At 50.7% G+C, this 18,464-nt stretch overlaps 2 protein-coding genes across 4 annotated transcripts; both read right to left on the bottom strand.

Moving 5' to 3' along the window:
* Nucleotides 1-163: 163 nt before the first annotated feature.
* Nucleotides 164-3,086, bottom strand: DTX3 (deltex E3 ubiquitin ligase 3; the record flags this gene model as incomplete). Its single annotated transcript, XM_082850342.1, has 5 exons — nt 3,031-3,086; nt 2,764-2,840; nt 1,668-2,397; nt 559-776; nt 164-239 (listed from the first exon to the last, which is right to left on the bottom strand). Exons 2-5 carry the CDS (start codon nt 2,790-2,792, stop codon nt 164-166), a joined length of 1,053 nt encoding a protein of 350 aa, XP_082706468.1. The 5' UTR covers nt 2,793-2,840; nt 3,031-3,086.
* Nucleotides 3,087-7,237: 4,151 nt separating this feature from the next.
* On the bottom strand, nt 7,238-17,915 carry PIP4K2C (phosphatidylinositol-5-phosphate 4-kinase type 2 gamma). Of its 3 annotated transcripts, none has more exons than XM_082849965.1 (11): nt 17,706-17,915; nt 14,733-14,830; nt 13,962-14,058; nt 13,458-13,601; nt 9,776-9,922; nt 9,548-9,586; nt 8,843-8,956; nt 8,204-8,471; nt 7,932-8,035; nt 7,651-7,750; nt 7,238-7,348 (listed from the first exon to the last, which is right to left on the bottom strand). In XM_082849965.1, the coding sequence occupies exons 1-10, from the start codon at nt 17,877-17,879 to the stop codon at nt 7,670-7,672; spliced, it is 1,266 nt and encodes a 421-aa protein (XP_082706091.1). In that variant the 5' UTR covers nt 17,880-17,915; the 3' UTR covers nt 7,238-7,348; nt 7,651-7,669. The 3 variants fall into 3 exon arrangements, 2 of the variants coding, with proteins under 2 accessions (XP_082706091.1, XP_082706092.1); XM_082849966.1 differs by having other exon boundaries at nt 7,277-7,348; nt 7,639-7,750; XR_014326588.1 differs by lacking the exon at nt 7,238-7,348 and having other exon boundaries at nt 7,659-7,750; nt 7,932-8,024.
* Between the last annotated feature and the right edge of the window lie 549 nt (nt 17,916-18,464).

Genomic DNA, 18,464 nt, shown 5'->3' with positions numbered 1-18,464 from the left:
CCTGTGGGGGACTGGGGAAGGGATCGCCCCTCCTTCTCTGAACCCCTTCCCCAGTCAGACAGTCCCCTACTTGAGTGATGAGGGGACAGAGGGAGAGACCACAGAGGCTCCCACTGGGTCCTACTGAAGGAGAACAGCAGGGGCCTCCCAAAGGGGATGTCCTTCAGTCATCGGTGATGCCCTTGGCTCTCAGCTCCTCTTGCACCCGGGTCAGGTAGGTGGGGTCCGGGTACCCAAACCTGGGAGCAAAGAGAAATGAGGGTCAGGGTTAGCCGTTCAGGCTTACTCATATTACCCCCAGGCTCACCCTCATGCTGGTGCCCCATTCTAGCCCCTCCCCACCTTCCCTGAGATTATCCAAACCCAAGATAACTGAGCCCAATTCTGCTTATTTTTGTAGGTTAAGCTGGGCACATTAGGACCAGGATGACTACAGGAGAAACTGGGACAGGCAATATGGTTGAATAGTTTGGGGGTGGTCCTCTCCAGTTAGGAGGCTCCCAGAGAGAAATGGGGAGAAGGGGTGGAGCCAAGGGAAGGGAAGAAGGCGTTTCGCACAGCTGTGGTCCCCCTGTGCAGCTGGTCTTGTGGTGGATGTCATTCCAGGTGATGACATTCGGTCTCCCTGTGGTCATGGACGTGCCGATAGTGAAGGTGAGACGCTGGTCAAATGCCTTGCGGAACAGGGTCAGCACCTTGTTGCCCTCAGGGCAGTCCGGGAGGTAGGCCACCCGTGTGGTGCCAGGATACCGAACTCCTGGGTTTGGGTGTTCAGCCTGGGGTGGGGGAGGCAGAGTGGGCAGTGAGCAGCTGGGCATCTTGAGGGTCATCCTGGCCAGCCTTCTGGCCGTACACCCCCAGCTAACGCTGATGGGGCAGCGACAGCCTTCCAGGGAAGGTGCAGCTCTAGGGTCTGGGCAGCAGAAGCCTGTTTCCAGACAAAATCCTCATCATTAAGAGGTCCTTTCTGCTGTCCCGATCCCTCAAGCCTCAATTCAGCAACAAATGAATTCTCAAAAGTAGCTAGGCCTTACTCTCCAGATAACTCAGCAGAAATGTGAAGACTGGGAATAACTGGTCTTTCAGCCTTCGCTTCTCCACCTGAAACACTCCCAATGCATCTTCCACTGTCTAACCTGTTCTATTTTTCTATTACTCTCCTTCAGAGCTTCCTCATCACTCTGCAAACCCGAACTGGACATTACTCTTTGTCAAGCAGGAAGACACCTTTACGTTCTTGACCGCTCCTATTTTAACCTTCCACTGTCATCAAGGTTTTCCCTCTCATAAATCTGGAATGGAGTAACGCTCCCAGCACTGTTAAGGGGGGTCAGACCCTTCCCACCGTGCCTGTCCGCACCTGAGCCACCACGTCCACAGACTCCACCTCTGCCAAGAATAGAGGTCAACATCCAAGTTCATCAAAGAAATAGAATTCAATTCCTTTCTCTCATACCTATTTTCACGGGTGCCTTGGGGTCATGGGGATGGAAAAGCTAGGCTTCAAGGGGGCCTCTAGCTCCAGGGCACTTGAGTGGGAAGGCATACCGGGAGACAGCAAGACTGTATCACATCTAACAAACATACTCCCCCTCCCCCAGTTTTCCTAGGTCAGAGAACAAGCGCAGGGAAAACCGAAGGGTAAGCGCAGGCCATAGGCTTCTTACCCCCTGGACACCGGGCGGGAAGACGTACTGGATGACGATGGTGCCGTACTTCTCATAGCTGGGTAGGAGGAGTGTGGCATCCTTAGAGACCAGCATCCGCCCATTCTGGGGCTGGTTGCCCACCAGCTGCCCATAGAAGCGGCCACACATGGGGCAGGCCTTTTTCACCTGCAGGGCCCGGGTGATGCAGCCCTCGCAGAATGAGTGCCGGCACTTCTCTAATGTCTTGGCATTCTGGATCTCCCCCAGACAGATGGGGCAGGTGCTCTCCTGCTCTTCTGCCTCCTCCCGAAGGCGGGGGGGAAGAGGAGGGGGCAGGGGAGGAGGAGGGGGAGGCAGCCCCCGTGCCCCTGGGGGCAGGAGTGGGGCTGCTCGGAGAGGGGGCGGGCCTGGGCGGTGCAGCTCAGGGTGCTCCCCCCCACCCCCCAAAGCCAGGCAGCCCATAAGCTCCCCCTGCCTCTGAGCTTTCTTCAGCTCTTTCTCTGCCTCTTTGAGCAGCCCCTTGAGAGCCTTCCGGGCCAGGTAGAGCCCATTGGGAGGGGCTGGGGGAGGGCCCTGAGGGGAAAGCTGGAGGACATAGATGTCAGAAGTCTCGCCGTCTATGAGAATGGACACACGGTGCTCCTCCCGAAGCCGGGCCAGCCGGGCAGGGGTCTCCTTGCTGAGGAAGTCCCACACAGGCTTGGAGACAGTCACTTTGTTCTTGCAGGTGCCTCCACAGGCTGCCATTCTGGACAGGACGAACGACACTGCCCCCAGGGTGAAAAGGACTCAGGGTGGGGGGTCCCCATTTGACAAATATCAGTGCCTCCTACTTCCCGTTCCTTTCCAACCCTATATTATCTCCACTCACTCAGAGGTCAACCCCCACCTCCTCCCCCAAGTTCATGTTCTGTTTCCTCTTATCTTTCAAACTCCAGCACCCACTGAAGAGCAAGAAAGCTTCTGTATCTTTATTATCATCCAAGCCGAGCATCAATCTTGGTTCTCCTATACTGCTCCCGAGATCAGAGAAACAACCTGCCCCTCCCCCCACATCAGGTGAGAACTGAGTTCTGTAAAAGGAAGGGAGATTTTTGCCCTCCTTTTTGCTCACTTTGATCCTGAAGAGCTTAGAATTGGCATGCAGGCTCTCTCTCTCTGTTCCTGCTCCCTACTTGTAGGTTGTGTGACCTGGTGGGTGGAAAGGGAAAGGAGGGAAAATGAAAAACCCCTTCTCCCATTTCCACAAGCCCCAACCCAGCAGCCCACTTAACAGAGACGGGATCTGGGTGTAAGTTACTGGGAATGGGATTACTTGGAACGTGGAATAGAGGCAACCAATTTAAAGGTGAAAGTTGAGGTTCCCATGAAAGGCAGATACCTGGAAAGCCCATGGACGATGAGAGCAGCAGAAATCCCTCTGTTTCCACACTCAGCTGACCAGGACTGGGGCAGGGGGAGTGGGGGGGGGGGGGACTGGGTTAGGATGACAAATGTTACCATTTTCCCCAGTCTGCCCAGAAACAAAACCTCCTCTTTCATTTCCTCTCCTTGTCTCTTGCAGAATTCCATCCCCAGCCACTCTCCAAGTTGCTAAAGAAGGAGCTTCAGCATGCTAACTTTCCTCTTCCTCAGCTCTGAGGCTCTTAAGAAAGCCTAGGGGCATGGATAAGAGAAGTCTGGAAGGGAAAAGCCCACACAGATAGAGGTCTTTTTTGCCACCTCCCTCAGGTCACAAGGACAAGAATATTTCCTTTGCTCCCCAATTCCTCGCCCTACTCCACATTCCCGAATAATTCAGCCCCTATTGCTAGGGAGCCTTTCTTGAGAGTTAACCCGGTCCCTTCTGCGGGAGTCTGCTTGGAATGCCAACAAAGTGGCAGCAGCCCCTGCAATAAGAAAGTTCTCGCTGTCGCTGTCACCTTTTAAACCCGGCACGTGAAGTCCAAGCCTGCCAGCTACCTAGGCTACATTTAGGGAGGGGTGGGGCTCAGGCAGAGGGTTCCGCTGGAGCAGCCTGATGTTTCCACGGAGTCTTGCCGTGTTCAGCTACAGAGCTATCCCTACAATACCTCCAAATGCAGCCCAAATAGAAAGAAGGGCCATTAGCGTGACCTCAATTCCTTGACTGATCCATAGGGGAGCAGCTCTCCGTTTGTGCCTCCATCATAGTCCCCTCAAGGCTAGATGCAGCTCAAGATTCAGAAAGTGAAATTGGAACCCTAGAGCCTCGGCTTACACTGTCCATCCAGGTGGAACGCCCTCTCCCCATCAGAGAGAAGCCAGGACCTAGGTGTCCTTTGCTCCGAGTCCTGATGGCACAGAAAAGGGAGGCGGGGCCACAGTTTATGCTGGGTCCGATTCCTCTGGGGCAACCCAGGCCGGACACGGGGCCAGTCCCTCTCGCCAGACAGAGGCCGCCCACAGGGGCAGCCAGGAAGGGCCAGGGTCCCTGCGGGCATCAACTGAGGCATCTCCACCCCTCCCCCCACGACCTCCTGCAAGACCCGACCCGGAACCACCTCCCACATGGCCCGCTCGGCAGAGCCCCCGCAGCCCCACAGCTGGGTGGGGTGGATGTCGGCCCGATTGCGGGCCCCAGAACCCCCGAATGGAGGCCAAGGCTGGAGGGTGACAGAAAGAGCATTAGCGGGGCCTGGAAGGGGGTCCCGGCGCCGCGCGCGGGGGAAGGAGGCGGAGGAGGGGGCGCAGGGGGAACCGGAGGGCGCGCGGGGAGGTGTGAGCGGGGCCCGGGGGGCGCGCGGCGGGTGTGGGGGGCGCCGGGCTCACCTACCTCTTGTCAGCGCCGCCATTGCCGGTCACATGACTGAGGCTGTTGCTGGGATGACGGTCTGGGCCTTAGCAACCAGGGTGGGGGGGAGACCCCGAGAAGGTGGCGGGGGGCGGGGGGGAGTTTGCAGGGGGTGCAGACTGCGGGAAAGGGAAGGAAGAAGGATGGCACCCCCCCTTCCCCTTCAGGGGTAATAATCACCGTTTGCTTTGACCCCTTCTATCCACAAGCCCCCGCTCTTCTGCCCCAAAACAAAAATGGAGGCGCCGTCCCAATCTTCGGAGGCTTGGGGTGGTATCGTGGAACCGAGGGTGGGAGGTTAAATCTCTTAGAGACGCCACCCTCCTCGCTTCCCCCTCCCGGGAGGGGCCCTCTCCCTTTTCTTTCCCAGCCAGCTTCGTGGCAGCTTCTGGGAGGTGGTGGTGGATGGGTGGGTGAGGCGTGTCGCTTAGGTAGATGGGGAAGAGAGGGCAATTTCTCTGTGATCCTTTTTCTAGAAAGGCCTTTGAGGAATATGGAGTAGGAAGAAGAGTAATAGTAAAAAAGCATTGGTTCTAAAAAATAAGTCCAGGACTAAACCATTTCAACCCCCTGCCTCATCGCTTGCCTTTACCCAGATTGTTACCTTCTGTGACCCCGCAAAACCTGCTCCCAGATGGGTATTGGTAAGTGTCTCTGATTTTTCTCTTTACACAAACAGGGATACTGAGGCTGGTGCAGAATGCGAAGTGAATACATCTTTTTTTTTTAAATGCCTTGGAGTGATGGTAGTATCAAGTCTATGGTTGAAATAGAGTTAAAAACTCTCAAAGAAAAAAAAAAAAAAAGCTCTTCTCTCTTCTGCTTCCCACATCAGAGCAATCTCCGCCCCCAGTCCAACTCACTTCCCTGGGGCCACATCAAGCCAGGTTTTTCCACCAGCCAAAAGACCTCCTCAGCCAGAAGCACCGGATGGATCTCCCAGACTGGCAGCAACTTCTGATAATCCACCCCCTTTTCTTTACTCCCTCTCCATCTGGATGGTTGGTCACTTTCTTCATTACTTTCCCAGGACCCTGCTGTACTCTTCCTGCCCTGCAGACAGAGGACTTCTCTCCAGGAAGCCTGCAGGAACACTGAATTCCTTCTCCTTTAGGTGCTCACCTTTACAGAGATGGGAGTGTGATCTAGCCCAAAACCCTGGGGGAAGAGGGAGGGTCACATCATCTCAGCTGTCCCTGGCCCCCCTATAGCTAACTCCCACAAAATTGGGGAATGTTTTCCATTCCCATGCACACTCCTCAACACCTTTTTAAGTTCACAGCCATCTATCTTGAAACCCATATCCTTAGGGACCCAACACCTTAAAGACCAATCAGGATTCTTCATCTGGTCTCTGCATCCCTAAGCCCAGGCTTCCAAAATAGCAAGAGGGAAAGAAGAGGCATTTCTGTGAAGGAATTTGGATTCAATAATTTATTTTCTATATAGTGACAGCAACAGGAGTAAATACACAAGATCTTTTTTATTAATTAATAAAACAAAAAAGATGAAAAAAAACCAGAAGCAACAAATGAAGAAGACCATAATGCTTATGATACATCAGCCACATGGTCAGAAAACCCATTTCTGAAGAACAGTTGCTGGTGTCATGGAGTTTTATTGCATTCAACAGGGGAAGGTAGATGGTTGGAATGAAAAAGATCCATCAGCCTCCTGACAGGAACATATTATAGGGACTCTAATCCTTAACTAGGGACTCCTCTTGTCACTTCCTTTGGAGCAGAAGATGGAGGGGCAGGAGGAATTCTCCTTTATGACCTCATGACTTCTTGTGAGACAGATCAGTCCAGGCAGATACAGAGCAAGAGTCTTTGTACCCCACAGGCCACTCGGTGGTGCCCATCTTTATGTTTCAGAGAAGTGCAGAAGCCTCAGGGAGCATGTAGGATCACAAGAAGAATGGCTGCCTGAGCCCCAAGGGCATTGCGGGGAAGGGAGTACACTATCTCAGCTCATCAGGGTCTGCTACATTCTGAGAATATCACGTATTAACTCAACTATCTTTGGAGGAGGCCGGGTTATGGCTCTGACTCCTCTCTGGGGGTGGAGAGTGAAGATGACAAAGGCGGCCATCTGTCCCCTGAGAGACACAGTAGCAGTATAAGACGAACAGAATAACAAATCCAACTGGAAAAAGCGTTTGGGAAGGAGAGGGGAAGTAAGTATGCTATGGGCACACTTCCAGAGAGTAGAGGAGGTTCCCACACGTGAGACTTCCTTTCTCTTGAAATAACCAGGGTTAACCCAGGTAGAGATATTCCCTTCTGCTCGGTCTAAAACCTTAGGGGTGGCTAGACATGAAGAAAGGAAATTTAACATAGGGAGTGAACCTTATACCCCTGGCTCATCCTCCCAGCCTCCAGAACTGGCCACACCCCCAATGAAGGGTTCCAGCTCCAGGAGGGATGTGAGGTCCTGGTGAAGAGCAGTGACAGTCAAACCCAGGATTCAACACTGTGGCCATCTCTGGTGGGGGTGAACGTGGAGTGAGGGAAGAGCCTGGAGAGTAGTCAACCCTCAACAGAGACCTCCAATTCCCTGCATAATCACAAGAGTCCTCAGAGGTCCCACCTCCATGAGCTGCCAGCCCGCCCACCATTCTCCACCCCAGCCGCATAAGATTGGCCATATCCCATCGTATGTGTGCATGCCTGCACCCACATCTGTAGTATTTTGAAAATCTTCCATCCCAGGGCCTACGGGGAAGGAAGTGTGCCACAGTGAGCTCTATAAAGTTATCAGCAAAATTCAGACACTCTTAGTTCATCCCACACAGCAAAGTGCATCCACAGTAGCAGCTTGAGCCAGGTCCGTCTGTCCAGTCAGGTCCTGAAGATGGCAAACAACACCCTTTCCCCAGCTCCTCCTATGTTATAGAAACAACAGGACATTTTACAAAGATCAAGGCACTTGGGAGAGAGTCAACAGTAACACTAATGAAGCAAGCAGACTTGTTGGAGGGGAAGGGAGAAGGAAAGGAAGAGGAAAGAGGACAATGTATTTCTGAGGGCCAGGAAGAGCCTACTCAACAAGACTGAGTTATCTGGGTGGAAGAAGCCTGTAGCCTGAAGTTAGCAAAAGAGAAAGAGCAGAAGAGTGGCCAGAATACCCACAATTCCCCCAAAGCCTCTCAGAACCCCACCACCTGGAACACACAGCAGCAGTCACCATGGAGTCAGGCAGTCTCTTAGGCAAAGATGTTGGTAATAAAATCCAGGAATCGCTTAGCATACTGCTCAGGATGGACAGTAGAAATCTCTGCCCCGGCCTGTGAGAGGAGGTATGGAACATGGTGTCAGGCCCCGCACCCCTCCCCGACTCCCCACTCTCAGTTCCACTCCAGATCATTTCCATACCCAACCCTTCATCCTTCTGCCACCCCACTGCTCTGGCACAAGAGGCTCTTGAAGAGTCAAGACAAGAAAGGAAAGGCTTTAGAGAACCCTCACCCCATGCTTGACAGTTTTGGCTGCGTGAGCTGCTTTCTTCTTGGCATCATACTGTGTCAGGATGTCAATAAGGCCCATGAAATACACCTCCTTCTGAGGGGCCCCTGGGGAGAGAGACCAGCAATGAAGAGCAAGTACAGTCCCAATTCCCTCTCCCCAGGAACCAGTCAGATCTGTTTTGAAAAGCTAAACAGCCTCTCCACCCACCACCCTGGTCTCTGTCCTCCAGGGACCACCCTCCCCACCCTTAAAATTTCCAGGCTTTTTCTCACCCTCAGCACTCCGGATGGCATAGACATCAATGAAGGATTCAAACTCTCCAGGGCCCAAGGGCCGGTGGGAATGGATGTAGCCGCCGATACCCTCAGGGGAAGTGCCATAGGAGCCCACCAGAGCAGGAGGTCCGGTCAGGGCACAGTCCCCATCCCCCTCTGACTCCTCCTCCCGCACAGGCCCCTCCTCCTCTGGTTCAGAGCCGCGAATGATGTCGTGGATGCCCAGCAGAAGGCTGTAGTCCATGATCTTCAGCTGCACTAGGAACTGAAACCCCACTGACAAATGAGAAGCCCCAGATCTCCCTCTCCACTCCCAGGTACCACCCTTATACCTCCATCCCTGAATTTCCGGGGCCCTCCTGGGGAAAAGAAGTGTAAAAATTGAGGGTTGGGAGTATACCATTGCCCTTTATTACCTAATTGTCCTGGGTATCTAAGATCATTCTTTTAGCTCAAGCCAGCCACCCCCTCCATAAGTCACCTCTAGAGGATTTTCATGATTCTTATCCAACTCCCCTACATGCAGAGAACCCAAAGGGAAGAGGAGGAGTTCCCTTGTATTGTGAATGGGCAACTGCCCTGTGGGGAGCAAAAAAGGGAAACAAAGCCACTTCCCACAGCACCCCAACCCATCACCTCCACATCTCTCTTTAGCTTCTCTAGAAAGACTTTCTTCTCCTCTTCAGCAATATAAACTTTCTGGTTCTTGTTGAGAAAGTCCATATCCTTAAGGGTGGGCAATTCTTTAACCTGAGAATAGGTAAAGGGACATCTTGGGAATACAGCCCTTACCCCACGCTCTCAGAAAACCCTGCTCTATGTAGGGCTTTGTCTCTGACTCTGGGGTGTCTAGGGGAGACAGATTTACAGCCCATCTCTCAACTGACTTAACACTAGGATGCTGCCCAGAGCCTGTTCTTACCTCTGGTGGCTTCCCCAGACTCAGCCACTGCGGCTGTACCCCAAATCACACCCCCCTACTTTCTGCCTATGGTTTCAGTCCAGAACCTCCATTCTGACTTTTCTTTCTTCTGAAGCAAAAACAGCTGCTTGAACACAGAGCTCAGAATGGGAGGCGGCTGGTAGGCATTTTGCTCTTGAAGTCTGACATTTTCACGCATCCCCAAACCTTCCACATGGACTAACCCATGCCAGTGACAAAGAAGCTCTTCCCACTGCCCCTTCCAAACAATCCCTGGATCAGGAAAAGTCTACATCTCTCTTCTTTCTGGTGGTTTAAGATAAGAGTAAATAGCTGGGGATCCCTACCTCTTTATCCCAAGAAGGTCCCTTTGACCTGCCCTCCCCCATCCCTCACCCTATCATCTAAAATTATATCACCTTCTCCTTATCGCTGGCTTCCCGGGACACTAGGGAGCCCTGTGGAGAGACGCAAAGACAAAGTCAGCAGAAGTGGCTAAAAGAACAGTCAGGACCCAGCTCCTAAGACAAGTCCTCAAACCCACAGCCTTCTTTCCTTTAAAATGCATCATCCAGTGCCCTCCCTGGCCATTCCCCTCCCTCAGGTCATCAGGAGTCTCCCCTTCAGCCCTCACCTCCTCTCCTTACCTTGAGGTCATACTTCCTGTGCACAGGGAGACGGTGGCTAAACATGTTGCGCATCACAAGCATGTAGCTGTCTTCGTTGTCCACGCTAACCCGGTACATCCCCAGGAACTGGGGCAGCAGTGTGTTGCCATGGCACTTCACAATGTACTGGGGTGGAAGGGAGGAAGGAAGGGGAAGAGGCTGAGCAGCTCAGGGATGGGAATTCAAATGCTACTATTCCATAGGGATTCAAGTAGAGGTTACAGAAGCTCCGAAGGGGTGTGGGGACTTTCTAAAGATGCCCCTGGTATCCGTGTAGTTTCTGAATCATCATCTCCTTTCATTTATCCCATATGTATAATGTCTCTTAAATTTAAAGTGGGGCTTCCCTGGTGGTGCAGTGGTTGAGAGTCCCCCTGCCGATGCAGGGGACACGTGCCCCGGTCCGGGAAGATCCCACGTGCCGCGGAGCGGCTGGGCCCGTGAGCCATGGCCGCTGAGCCTGCGCGTCCGGAGCCTGTGCTCCGCAACGGGAGAGGCCACAACAGTGAGAGGCCCGCGTACCGCAAAAAAAAAAAAAAAAATTTAAAGCGCCATCTCTCCTTTCGTCTTTATTATTCTTTGAGATGGGGAAGGGTACGTGTTATTATCCCTCTTTATACGCAAGTAGTCACAGAACCAGTAGTAGAAATTATATCAACAAAATGATTTTATCTAGACCAGGGGTCCCCAACTCACGGGCTGCGGACTGGTACCAGTCCTCGGCCTGTTAGGAAGCAGGCCGCACGCAGGAGGTGAGTGGTGGGTGAGCTCGCCATCGCTCGCATTACCACCTAAACTATCCCCCGACCCCGGCCCCAGCTCCAGTCGGTGGAAAAACTGTCTTCCACGAAACGGGTCCCTGGTGCCAAAAAGGTTGGGGACCACTGATCTAGACCAATGTTCTTTGGTGGGCTAGACTCCCACAGTAAAAATGTTTGCAAGATGGCCTATAATCTGGATTCTTAAAAAATTCCTCTTTCAGTGCTACAATCTCCCTCAGTGTTGCTGCCTACTTCTCTTCATAGCCAACCTTCTCAGAAAATTAGTCAGCCATGAGTCCACTGCCTCTCTCTCATTCATACCTCAAACGACTGAAATCAGATTATACCCTCAATTCTCCTCTGAAATTTCTCTACTCCTCACTGCCTCAAATCCCTCAGTTGCCAATCTCATGGGTATCTAGTCATCATATTTCAACTGGCTGGCACTAGATACTACTGACCAGCCTCTCCTTAAAACTCTCTTCACTCTGAGCTCCCATCACACCACTCCTCTCTATCCTCAAATCCTGTGTGGAATGCAGTAGGGCATAAATCATTAAAAGCATCTGACAACTCTCACCAAAAAGACCCTGACATGGCGCTGGCCCTTGGGGCTTCAGTCTCAGCCTCACCGTCAGCCACATCAGGGGAAGAGGTCTCTAGATCTGTCCCCTGGCAGGGACTTCTGGGGCAGAGCTGGGGATAGAGGCCTGCGGGAAGGAGGAAAACACAACCATAGCAGAGCCTCTGGGCAGCAGAGTAAGGCCTCTGACCACGCGGTCTTACTTTTGTTCTCATCTTCCCTGCTTGGGGCCGTGGGCATGGCTTTAGAGAGCCAGGGTAGTCTGGTCACTGGGAGGAGCAGAAGAAAAAGTTTTTGGTCCTTTGAACCTGATGGGGGAGGCCATTTGCATGTGCAAAATGCTCTGTACATTGGGGACTGCCTGTATCTGGAAGTTTCATGAACTCTTAGCCTCCTGTTCTCAGCCTCCAAGCTGTATTGAGAAGTTACTAGTCTGTATTTTTATTAAGCCTTAAAACTTCTTTTATGTGCATTTGGTGCCAACTTTTTTGTAGAGCTGTATTAAAAACAGCAAACTTGTGCTCACGTCTCTATGTAACTTTGAGAGGAGCATTCTGTTATTTTTACAAGGCAGGAGTGTGTATAGCTGTTGAATTAAACTTAGCAATCACGTTAAAAAAAAAAAAAAGCGTCAGACAACTCTTAGTCTCCTTTATGGGCTCTTTTCTCTTCTTGCTCCGGAAGGTTCTTTCCTCAACCTTCTTTTCATTTCACTCGACACATCCATAATCTTAAACCCGAACGAACTTTTTGGCCAACCCAATATAATACATTCATGGCGATAATTACCATCTATTCACCTTATGGTTCTGAAATCTAGACTTCTAATCTAGTCCTCTTTCCCAAACTCCATACCCCAACCACCTATGGGACATCTATATCTGCGTGAACTGAAGAAACCACAAACTCGACATGCCTAAATCCAAACTGTCTTCTTCCAAAAACCTGTTTCTTTTTCTGCTTCCCAACTGTTGGTCACTGGGCACCCAGTTATCCCTAAGCAGGAATTTGGAGCGCCTCTGCCTTAATTCTCACAATTCTCCCAAAGTTCTTTCCACCTCCACTGCATCATCCCTCCAGGCCCTTGTCATTTCTCACCTGGACTATTACAATTACCTCCTAATTGGTATCTCCACTCTCAGTATTTCCCTCCTGCAATCCATTCTCTAAAATGCTGACACAGGGATATTTCTAAATAACATATATATCACTCCCCTGCAAACCACCTTCAGGATAAAGCCCAAACTCTTCGTGTGGCTTATAAAACCCTCACGGCCTGGCTCCTGCCTAACTGTTTTTCCACAATACCTTATCCCAGCCACACTGAATTTCTTGCAGTTCCACAACACCAAGCTCTCTCATGGCTCTGTGCCTTTACAAGTGCTGTTTTCCTTTGCCTAGAGTGCTCTCTTCCTCCTTGTCCAAAGGCTGGTCCCTACTAGTCATGCAAGAATCAACTTCTAGGATACTCCCTCTAAAAAACTCTCTTTGAGCCTACCAAGTGCACCTCTTGCCCCAGGTGAGTTGGGATGCTCTTCCTCTGCCACCCCAGAGCATCCCCTAGATACCTTTACTCCTTGCATGCAGCTTGCTGTGTGCTAACTAACGCTAGCTTACTGGTCTCTGCCATTAGAACAAGAGAAACTCAAGGGCCACGGCCATTTCACTCACCTCTTTCTCTACTGCCTCACATAAGACCTAATAACAACAGACATCCAATATTTGTTGAATAACCAAAAACTCTTTTAGAATCTTTCATTTATTCCTTGCTCATTGATTTTGGTGAGATTTTTCTTCAGTAGAAAGATATTCAGGCATGTTTTTACTCCCAAAATAGTCCAGAAACTTCACATTCCAAATTCATCTGATCGGATAGTTTCCCTAATCCCACTTAGGGCTGGATATGATCATGGCTTCTCTCCTCCAATCTATCCCAATTGTGCACTTATCCTGGTTTTCTCCCCAAACTGCATTTATTCCTGATAGTACATTTGGTGTTAACACTTCATCTAATTCTGACTTAGTCTAAAGTTTATACTTTGCTATACATGTACCCTTTATGTATCTATCAATTCACAGCGGTTTTAGATTAGAAGTGCCAAATAAGAAGGAACACGAACTCTTCTATTTAATCAAACACAAATCGGTATGCAGAGGCTCTCTTTTTAAAATGCCTTGTTTTCAAAAGTATGATGTCAAATGCTTCTTGGGGAGCAAAATGGGCTATAGGGAGAAAGAGGGATAGGAAGTCTCCCAAGTGCTCTGGAGCTGAGTTATGAGTAGGGAGGGGAAGAATGAGGCTGGAGAGAGACCTGACCTGATGGTAGTTGGAGAGGTTGCTATGCATGTCAGCAATGTCCTCACTGGATACTTCTTTGATGACCAGAGTCCGATCATAGGAGATAAGGAAGCGACCATCACTGCCTTCACTTTCACTCGGGGGACTTCGGGTAAGGGACACCTGGGGACACAAAATAGGCTAGAAGCTCTTTTCCTCCCCTTTATATGGAGATGCAAGTCTAGGATAGTGGCCAACTGAACACACCTGAAAGTGGATAAAATCTTGACGTAAGAGGACGAGCAAGGGTTCTAAATTTGGTGTCCATATATGGACTAAATGAAATTGAAAGCAAAAATTTTAATGTATCTACATTTCCCCCCAAGGACAGGGTTTATAGCTTTCTTCAGACTTTTTTAGATGCCTGTGACCACAAAAAAATAAAGAATACCTGTGAAGGCCCTCATTTCTCCAAACATGACTGTCCCACGGATTCCCCAGTTGTTAGGGAGAAAGGACTATCCTCACCCAATGGACTCTCACCAAGTAATCCTGGTCATCAATACCAAATCGATCACGCAGGTTCCTGAAGACCTGGGGACAATACTCCTTGAACTTGAAATGACTGGGCAGATTTTCCCTGCAATAGAGGTTGTCAAGATAAGAAACAAAGTAACAATATTACCTTATATTTATGTAGGGCTTGACACTTTACAAAGCACCTTCACACATATTACCTTATTTGACTCTCATAAAACCCTTGTGAGGTCCTTTAAAGGTGTATTATTCCCATTTTATAGAAGGGGAGACTGGCTCAGGGTGGTTGAGTGACCTGCTGAAGTCACATGACTGGTAAGCGGCTTAAGCAGAACCACGACCTACTGCCCATCCAAACAGCAGCATTTCCCAAATCTCAAGCAAGTCAGAGACATCCCTAAATAAGCAATAGGTCTTGAATGGCATCTTCTGATACTAGGAGGGCTTACAGGACTCAGGTATTTCTTTCAGGGAGTCCCTCTCAGAAGCTAATGGTAATGGCATCTAAACGTATTTATTACTTTGTGAATCTCCAGGCTAGAGGAGAGGCAAACTAGTACACGTAGATAAGGGTGTAAGGAACATTGGAAATTATTTTAGTGGTTTCTTTACAAAATACTGAATTTCTGCATAGGAAGGAAGGTTAGACAATACAATAACAACTTGTAAGTTGTCTTCTAAATCTAAAACCTTCAACTCATTCAATCTTAACTCTTAAAATTATTTATTTTCTCTTTTAGGAAGGCTGACATGAGAAGGGTGGGGATTCCCACATACCTGCGGAAAAGGTGATTGTTGACCTTGATCTTGGAGCTGGCCTTAAAGTCATCTGGCAGCAGCATCACCGGGGGAGGCACCTGGCTGAGCTCATTGATCTGATAAGCCAACACAAGAACAGGAAGCCAGTGAGCAGGGGTGTGGAGAGCTACTTATACACTGTGTCTGGGCAAGAGTCAGAAAAGGGCAAATCAAACCTCATTCCCTTAAAAACGCTGGTCATGCATATGCTTGACAAAGGTGAGAGTATGTGTCTGCCATCTTCTGCTGCCCAAGGCCTGCAGTAAGCAACCCTTGCACACAGCCCCTCACACTCCCGCCCCCGTGGAACTTCATGCTCACAACAGTCATTTTATATTAGGCAAACTCTGTAAGCGACTCTGGACTATTTTTTAAAGCTGTGACAAATTCTAGAGAGAAAAAAGAGCCTCAGCAGACTCAAGACATTCAAGACAAACAGTTCCATGCTCCACTGGAAACAAAAGGTGTTTTCAAAGTACAAGGAGAGTTAAGGGGACTCTGAGGGGTCGACAGCAGCGAGAATGAAACGTCCATATCCTGAAGGGGGCATCTCCTTACAAACAGGACCAGTCCTTCCTGACCACTCTGACCCAGTTCTCTGTAGTAGGTCCCCACCTGCCTAGGTGTAAGATAAAAGAAAAACAGCTGATTTTAGAGGGAATGCAGGCAGGCAAAGGATATGAGCTCATTAGGCATCTGTTCACTGAAGTCAAGCCAACCCACATCCCAAAGGATGCAAGCATCACATGCTCTCCTCAGCCCCAAGAATCAGCAGTCTGCTAATTCAGGGTGGAAAGGGGGATCCTGCACTAAGAAATGCCCAGGAGATGTGCTTTCTCCCCACTGTTGCCACAGTATCTTTCACGCACCCTTATCACTTGACTCTAACCTCTAGTTTACGTGAGTTCCCCACCTGGGTTGTGAGCTCTGGTAAGGACCAGTTCTAGTCATCTGCATCACTCAGGTGCCTAGCTAGCACAATATTTGGCCCACAGTGGTCCTGAAGTGTTTATTAACTGAATAAACAGATGCCTTGCCTATCCTTACTTGATCATTCGACAGAGGTTTTGAAGTGTAGTCTAACCTAAATCCCATACACTGCAATGAAAAACCAGCTCCTCTCATTCTCAGTAGAAAAGGAGGACAGAACACATTCCTCCAGAGGAAAAAAAAAAAAAACCCACTAGAGATTCCCAGCCTAAAATTCAGCTACAGTTCTTCATGCCCCCTCCTCGCCACCTGCTGTTAAGCAGGCTGAATCATCACTAACGCATATGTTCAAGGAATTTCTCCATTCCAGACCCTTGAAGTAAATGTGTGCTGGCTGGAGGGTGGAGTATTGGGGCTAAAGTATATATACCTAGGGAAGCTGAGGCAGGTCTTATGTGTAATTCCCCAATCTTACCAAAGGAAAACCCTCCTTCTTAAGTTTCCCAAAGGGATGGATGGATGAGTCATAACAGAGGCAGCCCACCTCCATCAGCCTTGCCCATACCAAGTGCCTTAGACTGAGCTGGGAGCAGTCCACAGAGCCACAAATGCAAAAGGGAGCTGACACACCCCCAGATGACTTTCTAAGCCACAAATAAAAATGTGACAAAAACTGTATTCCTCCTCATCCCCTTCCACCTCCACAGCACTACCATGACTATAATGTTTCAAGGAAGTTGAGTTTTTAAAACATTGCTTGGGAGCTTCCCTGATGGTGCAGTGGTTGAGAATCTGCCTGCCAATGCAGCGGACACGGGTTCGACCTCTGGTCCAGAAAAATCTCACGTGCAGGGGAGCAACTAAGCCCATGTGCCACAACTACTGAGCCCACGTGCCGCAACTACTGAAGCCCGCATGCCTAGAGCCTGTGCTCCACAACAAGAGAAGCCACCGCAATTAAAAACCCGCGCACCACAACGAAAAGTAGCCCCTGCTCCCGCAACTAGAGAAAGCCCGCGGGCAGCAACGAAGACCCAACACAGCCAAAAAATAAATAACTTAAAAAAAAAATTTTTTTTAAATATTGCCTGTCATATTCAAGGTCACTGCATCCCTCCAATCCAGATCTGAGGGAAGGGGGGCAATGGCTGTGCTTCCTTCACCTGAGGTATCCTCAGGAAAGTAGATGCGCCGGCCTCTTTTGGCCTCCTCCGGATTCCCAGGCCAGCCTTCGACAGCAGTTCCCTGATTCTAAAGTTCACCACCATAATGTCCCCATGACCAGAGCTCCTGAGCCAGCTCTTTGGTCAAAGATGACCCCCACTTACACCAAATACCATTACTCCAGCCAGCAATGGGTTGCAATTAAGACCAAAGGCTTACATACATTAAGTGCTGAGTAAGTGCAACCACTAGGCTCAGGGTGGGGTAGCTTCTCTGAAATGCTGTACCTCTGGAAGGGAAAGGAAGGGACATGCAGGATTAGAAGGTCCAGGAAGCCTGGAGCTTCCCCCAAAGCCAAGGTTCCAACGTCACTGACGGCGGCTGTAAAGCAAGGTGCAAAGGAGAAGTGAACGATTCCCTTCATCCAGTTACCCTCTCCGCTCCCTTTCTACACTTACACTCTCACTGGAGACCTCACCACCACCAAGCCAGAAGAGCTACTCTCCCTAATGTCCTTCCAGACGGAGCCGGGTCCCGGCCGGTCTCCGTGGCCTGAGGCTGGAACGGACTGGAAGGAAGCAGGGAGCTGGATTTCAGTTGGGGAAAATGGAACCAGAGTGGAGGAGTAACGGGCGGAGGGAGAGACAAAAGTCTACGTTAAAAAAAAAAAAAAAGGTCTAGAGCGAGAAAGTACGCTGGGTGAAACACCTGAGGGCAGGTGGGCAGACCAGAACAGCCTGGGGGAAAAGTGGCAGCGCTAGGGGCTCCGGAGGCGGGAGCCTGGAAACAGACAAGCCCGGAGGAGCTCAGAGGTTCGGACAGGGCCTCCGCGGGGCCGGGGCCGGGGCCGGGTCTCACCGAGTGGGCTACGCCCCACAGGAACACGCCCATCAGCGGGTCGGCCGCCCGGAACACCTTCACCTTCTGCTGCACGAAATGCTTTTTCTTGGTTTTGGAAGCGAAGCCGAAACCTGTGCCGGAAGCCGCTGTCGGCGCCGGTACAGCGGCCGGCGGGACCGAGGAGGACGCCATAGTCTCCCGCACACCCAACCGAGTGAAAGCCGGAGCCGGCCGCGATGCGGTCTCCCGACCCCGGAAGCGGCGCTCACCTGCGCCTCCGTCACGTGACCGGAGGCTGGCCCGCAGGCGCGCGAGTAGGGCGGGGCAGGCTGACTCCGCCCCTGGCGGCCGCACGTCTGCCCAACGCCCGCGCGTTGGCTGGACTCACCTGGCGGTGGGGAGTCGCACCGAAGCCTTTTGCCCTGAGGGCTGGGAGCAGTCCGCGAGGCCCAGACCAGTCATCCAGGCGTAGGGGATGCTGCCTGGACTGGCCTGATTTAACCCCTCGGTCTAGGACTTCTTTGCTGCAAAGTCGCCGCCTTCCGGTTTTGCCCAGTTTCTAGGAATAACCTCCGCCCTGAAGCTAACCCGAAAGCATTTCTTTACGAAGTAGGAGATCCCTTAAGTGGGTTTCGTGCTTTTAGAAAGACCTCTCAGGCATCATTCTGGAGGGTGACCAGAGTACTGCAAAAGTCTAGGCACGAGATGAGGAACTAAAACAATGATTATTGGGATGGAAAGAAGGGGCTGGCATCTAAAGGTATAGTTTGATGTCAG

Source organism: Leucopleurus acutus, assembly GCF_964270905.1.
Source record: "Leucopleurus acutus genome assembly, chromosome: 11".
Classification (NCBI taxonomy): Eukaryota; Metazoa; Chordata; class Mammalia; order Artiodactyla; family Delphinidae; genus Leucopleurus; species Leucopleurus acutus.
The sequence above is the reverse complement of the archived record's forward strand: the minus strand, read 5'-3'. Positions and strand labels throughout refer to the sequence as shown.